The sequence below is a fragment of the Chrysochloris asiatica genome, unplaced genomic scaffold, assembly GCF_000296735.1.
Source record: "Chrysochloris asiatica unplaced genomic scaffold, ChrAsi1.0 scaffold00011, whole genome shotgun sequence".
Classification (NCBI taxonomy): domain Eukaryota; kingdom Metazoa; phylum Chordata; class Mammalia; order Afrosoricida; family Chrysochloridae; genus Chrysochloris; species Chrysochloris asiatica.
Window position 1 is genome coordinate 24,713,173 of NW_006408529.1, and position 11,287 is coordinate 24,724,459.

An 11,287-nucleotide genomic window follows, 5' to 3' on the forward strand; every position below is an offset into this window, starting at 1 on the left:
AGCTGAGAAATGCTGAGTGTATTCTTCCCTTTTGGGTTTCTAACTCCATGTCTTTGCACATTTCATTGTAATAATTTACGTTGTCTTCTCAAGCTGTCATTAGAAATTTTCTGTCATTTTTTTGTCATTCTCTTTTGATAAATGGTGTATAAAGGGGTTTCCAAAAATTGGAGGGGAAGTGGAGTTAAAAGATAAGGAACATTTTCTACCTTCTTTGTGAAGCCTCTTCAGAATAAAAGGAAAAATGAATGTAAAGAGGGTGTTGTTTATCAGTATGGATGGTCTAAATTCTTTTAAAGAAAAAAAAGTAAACTCCCAACATTTAACCCCAAAGAACTGAGTTCTTAGTGATGTTCCATGTTATGGCCCCTATATTCTAGCCTCCATCTACCTTTTTGATTTTATATTAGTCTGTCCTGATATGACGCTGTAAGATAGGCACCAGACTGCTAACTGCAAGGTTGGCTGTTCAAACCCACCAGTCGCTTCTCAGAAACCCTATACAGAGTCACTGTAAGTCAGAATCAACTCGATGACTCTTAAACAACAACACGGGCACTCAAGGATTGTGAGACCACATGTCCCCCTCCCAGTTACAGTAAAAACTCAATCTCTATTAAAAATTGGTGAAGGGATGCTTAAAAAGCCCAAAGTTAAGTTCCTGAAAATATATAGAGCTATTCAAGGATTTATTATAGTATGTATGTAGATATGTATGTGTATGTATATGTGAGTATGTGTTCTGTCATATTGATAGTAATTGTATTTGGGGAGTGACAGTGAAGATGTAGAATGCTCTGATTTATTAAGTTAATTTATTATTTTGCCTCTCTAAAATATGTTCACCTTTCAATGTATTCATATTATAGCAAAATGTGCTTTCCTTCTAAATTTGTAATGATCCAGGGATTTGTATTCAGTATTATATTCTAATGTTTTGTTTTGATTACTTGATACTTGAGAAAACTGAAATCGGCTCAAATCAAGTACAAACTTACATTAGTCCATTTGTCTCTTTTCTCTCATTTCTCTTTCTTACTCGTTCTCTGTCCTTCGCTTTTCCTGGACAGGTTGATCTTGGGTAGAGCAGCTTGTCTTTAGCAATGTCCTCTCCTGTGGCTGGAAAGTCCCGTGTTGACTGATCACCACGCAAAGGGATGATCCTCACATTGGCTCTTCTCAAGCACTTCTTTTGCTTGTCTCTTGCTTCGGTACAAAACTGAAAATCTGAGAAAAGATTTGTGCTTCCATCTCTATGTGAATATTGGGAATTTAGGACATTTAACAAGTTAAATATCATCTCCCCTTTTCCATCTCTTTTTCAGTCACCACTTCAACCACCTGTGAGAATTTAGAAAAAGCCAGGAATGAAATACAAATAGCTTATGAAGGATTTGTCCAGAAGCTAAACCAGCAGCACCAGACTGATCTAACAGAACTAGAGAATCGGCTTAAAGAATTTTATACTGGGGAGTGTGAAAAGCTTCAGAACATTTACATTGAAGAAGCAGAGAAGTATAAAACCCAGTTGCAAGAGCAGGTTTGTGCTTTGGGAACCTGAGCATATTCTTGCTCTTTGTTATTAAATTCTGGCAGTTGCTCCAATCCAATAATGACCTTCTCTTTGTTTTATTTTGTTTAATAGGTACAAATGGGTTTTTGGTTGTGTTCAATTAAACATTTTTCTTATGATCAAAGTAATATACATATGTTGAGTGAAAGAAATAAAGAAAATTAAGAAAAGCCCTTTATCCCACTCCCCAGAGATGATAATATCTTTGTAAGCACTTAGGTGTTATGCTAAACATTAGTTTTTTGGGGTTTTTTTCTCTAAATGGCACGTCTTTATAACCCTTTTTGGTTGTTGTTTTTTAACATCAACCTAGACCTCTTTTTAATTTTCTTACTTCCTTTTAAAATTTTAACAGTTAGTCATTTAGCAAATATTTACAGAGGGCTTACATACTATATGATAGGAACAGGCTATAACAGTGAGAATGATGTGGATCTGTATGGCCCCATACCAGTGATAAAGATCCTCACTCCTGATGATGGCATCTCAGACATTTCTACCAGTGGACCCTGGAGCATTTGTGTGCTGTTGTCCAGGAAGACAAGCAAGTCCAAGTCAGGTTGCTTGTTATCTATGTTGTTGTTAAGTGCTGTTGAGTCGATTCTACCTCATAGAGACCCTGTATATGATTTCCAAGAAACAGCTAGTGACTTTGAACTGCTGACCTTGTGGTTCAAAATGACCTTGGGATCCTGCGCTTTATCCCACAGCACCACATCCAGACTCCCTATGTTAGGATGCCCTTAAACTTAAATTCAGATTTATATGTCTTCTCATGCTGCTGCTTGAATATTCAAGTTAGGGCATTTGGTTTTACTAGAAAACTATTTTTTTGTTTTTTTTCTTACAGTTTGACAACTTAAATGCTGCCCATGAAACTTCTAAGTTGGAGATTGAAGCTAGCCATTCAGAAAAAGTAGAATTGCTAAAGAAGGCATATGAAACCTCCCTCTCAGGCAAGGATGCTTTTCTATTTAAACAGAATAAGAGCTAATGGAACACAAAGATATGTTATAAAAGAGAAATGATTCATAACTTTCCCATACAAAGACTGCTCTGTGCCACTCAGTTTGGAGCGTTCTTGGTTTCTTTTGGTATTGTTCATTGTTAATGGATGCTATTAATGGATTGCTAATCATTGCTTGTAAATTCCAGCCTTTTAGGAAATAAAATGAACCCTGAAAGATTTTAAAAGCACATTTTGGTAGTGGAGGTTGCACTTTACCAGCTTAGATTATTGGGAAGCTAATGGTCAATGGTTCAAACCCACTAGCCACTCTTTGGAAACCCTTTACAGGGCTGCTATGACTCCATGGTACTTAACAACAACAATGGTGTCACTTGGGTCCTATCCACAGTCACGGATCCATGCTGCACACACTTGACACATTGTGGAATGTAATGGCATTTCTTGTATAAGGAGTCCATTTTGTTATTTCATTCAACATGATTGGAGGGGTTGAAATTGAAAGACTTAGGAGCCATTTCTTTCAGAACACAGTTGCCAGGGTAGCTGAAGTTTTCACACTGAGCTCACTGCATCCTGCAGAGACACAGTGGAAGTACAGTGAGAAGTGGCCATGTGATCTTTAGAAAGGGTCATTTTCATCAGAAATATCAAATTGTTGTGTAAAGTCAGAGGCACGAACATGCAAAGGTTACTGACCTAAGGTAGACATTTAGTAAATGTTGTTTTCTTTCCTTCCTTTCTGCTAAAAATGGGTTTGTTGTTGCTTTTGTTAAATGCTGTCAAGTCCATTCCAATTCATAGTGATCCCATGTAGGGTTTCTGAGGAGCGCTGGAGGGTTTGAACCACCAACCTCGTGGTTAGCAGTCCACTGTGTATCTTACAGCACCACACCAGGAATCCAGTTTGTTTCATGAAGAGTAAATCGAAAGAGAACTAACAGAGCTCTAGACCAGGAGTACCAGTCTGAGGGCGAGGCTACAAGGTGGCTTAGCCTCTGTGGGCCTCAGTGCTCTCAGCTGTACATTGGGAACTCAGCCTACCATGGAGGGATGCTTTAAGGGACAGATGACTTCATGTACATACAAGCATCATACAAATGTGTAATAGCAGATGCATGTTGTTTCATAATCAACTCCTGCATCAAGTTCACTTTAGCAATTGTAGAATACAGTAAGCTCACAGAACATTATTGCCTCAAAAAATATCACTGTTTTCCAGAAATCAAGAGAAGCCATGAAATGGAAAAGAAATCACTTGAGGATTTGCATTATGAGAAACAGGATTCACTAGAGGTATGTAAAGCTCGGGGAAAAAAAAAAAAAATCATTATTGTTGATGTTTGTGTGTTTGGGGTATGGTTCTGTGTACATTGGTTATGTCTGCTTGCTAACTTACATTTCATCTATCACCGTTGTGTTTTAGAAACAAATCAACAATCTGAAGAGTGAAAATGATACTTTAAATGAAAAGTTGAAATCAGAAGAGCAAAAAAGAATATCAAAAGAGAAAGCAAATTTAGTAAGTCGGGTGTGCTCCTTCAGCATCCTGAATTTTCTTTTTGCTCAGTTGCCTTTTAGAGTCCATCACTCAAGTGTTCAGCAATTAGAAAAATAATAACAGGTTTGAAATCCTGTGTCTTGCGATATACTTTTAAAACAGTATAAAACAGCTGCTTTGTTTATTAGTATCTTTTTTTAATCCTAATACTGATATATAGATGAAGTCCAGTATATTTTAAGTTATTGTTGTTAAGTGCCATTGAGTCTGTTCCAACTCTGCGACCCTGTATGGGTTTCTGAAGAGTGGCTGGTGGGTTTGAACCACTCTTACACTTCAAACTGACTTTGTAGTCCAATGCTTATTGTATAGTGCCCCACCAGGACTCCACATTTTGAGTGTTGTTGTTAAGTGCTATCAAGTTGGATCCAACTCATAGCAACCCTGTATAGGGTTTCCGAGGAGCAGCTGGTGGGTTTGAACTGCTATCCGTGTGGTCCAACCTAGTGGTTCTGTGATCCTACAGTGCCACACCAGGAGTCCCCATATTTTGAGAAGTACAAGCTAAAAACCTACAGGAAGACGAGAACACGTTATTAATTAGGACTGGAGTTTAATGTGAAGATTTATTTACTTTTTATGACAACAGCTTTAGTGAAATACAATTCACATGCCATAAAGTTCACCCTTTCTGCAATTCAGTAGTTTATTAGCATGTTCATAAAATGATGTATCAACAATATCTACTTCCAGGACTTTAATTACCTCCCAAAAAAACTGTATCCATTAGCAGTCATTCTCCATTCCCTTCTCAGCCCCAAACCCTGACAGCTATTAATAAACTGTCTGTCTCTGTGGATTTTCTTTTGTGGACAGTTCTTTTATAAAAAAGAAATCATATAATATGTTGGCCTTTTGTGTTTGGCACTGAGCATAATGCTTTCAATGTTGATCCATGTTGTAGCATGTATCAGGACTTTGTTCTTTTTATGGCATTATAATATTCCATTGTGGGATTAAAAACTTCACTTTTGAAAAATACAGATTTCTCTTGTAGACTTAACTTTTTCTTGCAACTTGTACTCTTATTCGACTGCCCCATTTTAACATATTAGATCAGGTTATATTCAATGGAACCTCAAAGTTATTTATTCTAGAAGATTCTTAGAAAAGTCAGTGATTTCAAAAGGAATTTAGAATTAACCTGCCGGGTGTAAGCATAACTAATAATTCCGGGAAGTGATTTTAAAGAAGCTTTTTGGTTTGTAATGGTAGTTCTCCTACTGAAGTGCTTTTGAAAAGAGTAGGAAAAGGGTATTGGTTTAAAAAGCAACAGAGCAAATTATGTAGCCTCCCCTGTGACAAAAATGAGGTGGGATTGGTTTCGTGGATTAAAAAAAATCATTATGTAAAAGGAAAGATAACATGATATGTGAAATTCTTGAAAGCGTTCTGGGATTGCAGATGTGGGTGGTAGTCCCTGCTGTGTTTCAGTTCTGGAATGGAGCAGGTCACTGGAATACATTTTCTCTTGTGAAGTGAGGGGTTTGGATTAGCTCATCTCCAGAGGTCATTCCAGCTCTCCCAGTCCCTATTTCTTTTGTTTTAAGGATTGGTCTAGAGAAGAAACCTCTGTCCTTGACGGTAGTTCCTCATTTGTTAGTTGGTCATGTACTTTAATCTGCATCATGAGCATTGGTCCAGTTGGAGTTCCATAAATAAATCAAGGAGCGGGGGAGGGGATTTCACACTGATAATGTGCTCTGAGATAGAATGTTTAAGGAGCTTTGGTAGCGTAGTGGTTACGAATCGGGCTGCGAACCTTATGGTCAGCGGTTCAAAACTACCAGCTGCTCCATGGGAGAAAGATGAGGCTTTCTACTCCTGTAAAGATTTATACCGTCGCTGTGGGTTGGAACCGACAAGACGGCACTTAACAACAACAGATAGAATGTTTATTTTTGATAGAGTTTTAGTAGGGTAGGGCATGTGCTATATGCCATGTAGGTACCGTAGTTGCTAACAAATAAAATGTTAAGAGTGATCATGGCTGCCATAGAGTATGACCAGACCAATTTAGGCCATCACAAGTAAGCACCAAAAAACTTAGTACATTGTTGACTAGGGTCACACTCTGATCATTTTATTCAAAGGCAGCATGAAACAGGGCTGCATGTCAGTTTCTAAAGAGCTCTATAAATGTACTCTTTCTATTCCTGTCATTTTTTTTTTTTTTTTGGTTAAAGTTATAGCTCCCCTTTCTCCTCCCAGTAAAGGACTTCTTCAGTGCTACCAACATTTTTCTCAATATTAAATTACCAGTGAATGAATGAAATGTTTGTTGTTATTACTTCATATTATGACCAATCTTTGAGAGTAAAATTATTTTAACCCTTCTTTTTCACCTTTTTCTCTAACACTGTGATAAGAAGATGTAAGTCACTTGCTACTTTAGAAATAGATTTATCTGTTTTATTTCTAAATGTCATCAAATGTCATTTATATTAAGAATCTGGACTGTATGAAAGTGTGAAATGATCAGTCACAGAGGTGCTCTACCTTGTCTCTTCCAGAAAAACCCTCAGCTCATGTATCTGGAACAAGAATTAGAAAGCTTGAAAGCGGTGCTAGAAATCAAGAATGAGAAACTACATCAACAGGACATCAAGTTAATGAAAATGGAAAAACTGGTATGTGCTTTCTTCAGAATAATGGACTGAGGGGCTTACCAAGCCAGTCAGTATTTGCAAAATAGTAATTGAACTTGGGAACCATATAAAAGATAAAGGAAGGGTACATTTTCTTTTCCAGATTTGCTTTTTCATTGCTTGTATGTTCCTTACTTAAGGAGCATGTCAAGCACATTTGGGTGAATAGAGAAACTATAATAGACACATCAACTTCTTATTGCAGTGGTCTGCAAATCATCACCTGCATTAGAAAAAATTTTAAATAATTTAAAACCAGTATTTTTAAAAAAGTATCTTCAACTCTGGGCAAGTTTCTTATGTCCAAACGAGTTAGAAGCATAAATTAATCCCATTGGAGCAATTCAGTCTTAAATAATTTTTTTATTTCTTGTTTAAGAAGTAAACAATGGGATGTTTTCATCTTATTTTTTATGAATTAGAATGTGTTAAAAGAATTGTATTTTACTAAAGTGAACTCAATTGGACAAATAGCACAAACACTGTGAAATATATGAACAAAAGATAGTTTGCAGCCTTGAGGATAAAGAACTGATGTTAGTGTATGACAGGTCTACCAAGAATTATATGTGTTTGAGTGGCATGCCTAGCATTCAGTGTCAATCTTGGCCCATCCTGGCACATAGCAGGTATTATGTAGACATCTAACCAAGGTGACTGTTTGGAAAGGCAGCTTACATGATCCCAGCCATTGTTTACTTTGCTCTTGTCTGTGCCAGCTGCCTAGCTCTGTTTGCTCCCCCTCCCATTATGACTGACTTCTTGTTGAGTAAGTGTCTCATTTTAACCCAAACAAGCTTAGACAATAGGAAGCATGGAAGCCATGCTTTTGTATTTGTCTACTTGGGGTTTTTTGAGGGGTGGGAGGATGGTTTGTGTTCATCTGTTATGTTCTACTGAGGGAGATAGATAAAGGGGAAGTACCCATCTCTGTAATGGGCACTTTGAATCATAAGGAAGTTTTGTGTTTTGAAAGAAACTTAGATGTGGTTTGTTAATGGGGCTAGTGTGGTACAAAAATGACTTCCTGCCAAAGGTCATCCAGCTGTGTCAGAACTGATAACTCAGTGACCTTACAGTCAATGACGACTCAGATAACTCTGTGCCTTACGACCTATTCATGCATCAAATGTTTTGTTACGTACACGTAACAGACTGCTATAAAATTACCATCAAATAGTCATTCTTGTTCATCCATCAAGTATTTCTGTTTCTTGCCCTGCCCCCAGACGTGCCATGACTGTCTTGGTCAGCATTAGTTGTGTAGATGTGGAAGAATGGGTTGATAAGCTGACAGGTAAATCCAGTTATCATTTTTTGTTTGTTTGTTTGTAAGCTTCAGGCCTTCGTAGAAAATAAGATCCTTAGAAAGCAGGGAGGATTTCCCTAAATAAGAATGCTTTCCCAGTAACTCATTGGTGACACCACCATGGTTAGTTTCCTCTTCTAAAAATGGTGGGATTGGAATAGGTAATCAGGGCCAGTCAGCATCCAGATTCTAATTCCAGCTTTTCCCACCTTTGTTTTCTCTTGAATTCCTTTATAATTATTAAAACTCCAAGGCCCCCTTTTCTTACATTAAAATCCCATTCTCTGGGAAGTTGTTTTCACCAGACTGACTTGTCCCAAGCATTGTCTAGGTAGTAGGATACCTTAAGAACCATAGGACTCCAACACTAGAAGCCATAATTAAAGTTGTTAGTCATATGCTGCAGTGACCAAAGATTTAGAATAAATTCTGACAGAGCTATGATGTCTCCTCTTAAACAATAAATAAAACGTTACCTTTAGAATGTGAACTGGGATGTAATCCACTCTTCATCATGTTAAGTGATCAAATATCTTCAGGGATCTTATCCTATAATCTCTCAACTGATTGATCTGGTTTTCTTGGAAGTTTAGCTTGGGCAGACCAGCAGAAGTACCATGCCTATCTGAGACTGAACTGTCAAGGAAGGCTTTCTGCTGTGTCCCTTTTTTCAATTGATGCTCGATGTAATTTTGTTCAGTTGCTGATTTATTGTGCCCACTGAGAGGTGAATGCCAAAGAAGAACTATGAAACCGTATTTAAGGCCACCTCACACATTGCTATCTTCACAATTGGGAGGATGGTACGTGTTTCATTCTGTTGTACAGTGTTGTACATAGGGTTGCTATGAGTTGGAACTGACTTGATGGCACCTAACAACAACAACAAACATTTCGGAGAATTAAGAAATACTAGCCTGTGAGGCTTTTATCAATGTGGGAATTTTATTTGCAGAAATACACCATAAGAATCTGTAGAACCCATGCTCGAAAGGCTGGTGGTTCAGTTCCACCCAGAGGCACTTCAGAAGAAAGGCCTGATGATGTACTTACAAAAAATCAGCTGTTTCAACCCTACGGAGCACAGTTTGCTGTGACATACATGAAATCCTCATAAGTCAGAGTTAACAGCAGCTGGTGTTTGGGGTTTGGATAAATGTTGGCTGCCTCAGCTGCTGTTTTGTTTTACTAACTTGAAACTGAAAGCAGCCGAGCCCCGGGATTGCTCAGGGTACCAGTTTTCAGAGTGAATCCTAAAGCCCTGAGGCCTGGAACAAATCACTTACCCTCCAATGTCTCTGCTTTCAGTTGGCCTAGCATACATTTGAAATAATATCCAGATACTATATTTATAGTCTCTCTAATTCCCCTGGTGCATGAGTGTGTCAGGAATATGCTGTAGGAAATGAGAGCTGTGTCATTTTTGAAATACTTTCTAAATTTTGGAATTCTTGTTTACACCAAGGTGGACAACAACACAGCCCTGGTTGACAAACTGAAGCGATTCCAGCAGGAAAATGAGGAATTAAAAGCTCGGATGGATAAGCACATGGCAATTTCAAGGTAAAACTTGTCCCAGAGTTTCTTTCTCCCTTTCTTGAACAGTGTAACTTTCTTGCTGTACTCCACCCATGGGCTTCTTGGAAATGAAAGACTGAAGGGGATGGTTACATGGGGGAGTACTAATTACCATCTGAGAGTCATTATTTCACCACTTCATATTGTGCCAAAATGGCCTGGACCAAACATAGACCTAAACAAGGAAGCGTGTGCACACTCGGCCCCCACCCCCAGGCTTCCTGACTCTGAGACTGTTTTCAGGAGAAGAACAACTTGAAACCAAATAGAAAACAGCCCCAAATTGAAGATAGTCTTAAAGGTGTGTAATAACATTTGTGTGGCTGTGTCACTCGGCCTGCTGTTGAAACTGCCAAAAAGAGAAAGCTCCCCCTTCTCACTGCCAGCTCAAGCCCACATTTCTAAGGTGGCTCTACCACCGAAATGCCTGTGACCCATACCTCTGGGCACAAATCCATTTTGTTCCAAAGGGATTGATTTTATAGTTCCAAACCTAAAGGAACAGGGAGCTGTTCTCCAGTTAAATGTTAACCATGGTTCTTGGCCATTTTTTTGTTTGTTTGTTTTTAAGACAACTTTCCACCGAGCAGGCTGTTCTCCAGGAGTCGCTGGAGAAGGAGTCGAAAGTCAATAAGCGGCTGTCCATGGAGAACGAGGAGCTGCTCTGGAAACTGCACAACGGGGACTTGTGCAGCCCCAAGAAGTCTCCCACGTCCTCAGCAATCCCTTTTCAGTCGCCAAGAAATTCTGGCTCCTTTCCCAGTCCCAACGTCTCGCCCAGATGACGCTTTCTGGAAGCTGGGAGACTGCCTGGAAGCATTTTGCTACAGGTCTGCAGGGCTGACCCTAATGATGACCATGGGAGCAAGAGCTACAGTAGCTTACGTGTGATGATCACATATAACTGGAAAGTAACCACCACTGGAATGGGCTACTTAGGAGACTGGAACTCTGGAGTAAGACTTTTGAGTTGGAGTAAGACAAATTTCTCCTCCAAAGAGGATCTTGGAATTCATCTATGTGAACGTTGTTGCACAAAGCACTTAAAGAACGAGAGAACCTTGTTCATTGCCTTTTTCACCTACGCATAAGGGGAAAAACTCTCAGGGGCCTATTAAGATAAAGATTTATAACCTTTATAATGTTCTTCACCACAGACACCTTCTTGTGATTTTTATTTCAGTCTGACTGAGGCTGTGTGAATGAAATAATGGGTGTATTTGTGTCCTGGGTCTGTTGCTGTGTATTGAAAATCAAAAGCTGAATATACTTGGATATGTACTAATCAAATAATAGTGTACACATGTCAACAAAAGCCATAGATGAAAGAGCAATAGTTGCTTGAATTGTGATTATCACCAACTCCGCTCAGCCCTTTGACATGAGGGCAGAGAGTATGGCAGGACCAGCTTTGAGTGGTCTGTGTGCATTCTCTGTATCTGTTTGGAGTAACTCTGTTGGCTGTTTTTCAATGTTCAGCCTTGTCAGTTGAAACTAGCTAAGTTTTTCTGATGATTTTTAACTTACCCATGTGATCCTAGCACCATACTATGATCCATTTTCTCAGGCTATCAGCAAATGTAGAACCCTAATTTTTCTAAAAATCTGTATAAAGAAAAAGGGCAGTATTAATGGATTGGTTCTGCCTTAT

General features: G+C 38.7%; 1 protein-coding gene across 4 annotated transcripts in view; it reads left to right on the plus strand.

The window, feature by feature from the left end:
- The window catches only part of MTUS1 (microtubule associated tumor suppressor 1), a 158,889-nt gene extending 148,416 nt beyond the window's left edge, over positions 1–10,473 (plus strand). For 3 of the 4 annotated variants that reach the window (XM_006834461.1, XM_006834462.1, XM_006834463.1), the window contains 7 exons: positions 1,326–1,540; positions 2,424–2,529; positions 3,763–3,836; positions 3,967–4,062; positions 6,615–6,731; positions 9,524–9,621; positions 10,208–10,473. In XM_006834461.1, coding sequence (XP_006834524.1) covers positions 1,326–1,540; positions 2,424–2,529; positions 3,763–3,836; positions 3,967–4,062; positions 6,615–6,731; positions 9,524–9,621; positions 10,208–10,421 — 920 coding nt within the window. In that variant the 3' untranslated portion in view covers positions 10,422–10,473. The remainder of the gene's footprint in view (positions 1–1,325; positions 1,541–2,423; positions 2,530–3,762; positions 3,837–3,966; positions 4,063–6,614; positions 6,732–9,523; positions 9,622–10,207) is intronic. The other variant, XM_006834464.1, reaches the window with a different exon arrangement.
- The last annotated feature ends 814 nt before the right edge of the window (positions 10,474–11,287 follow it).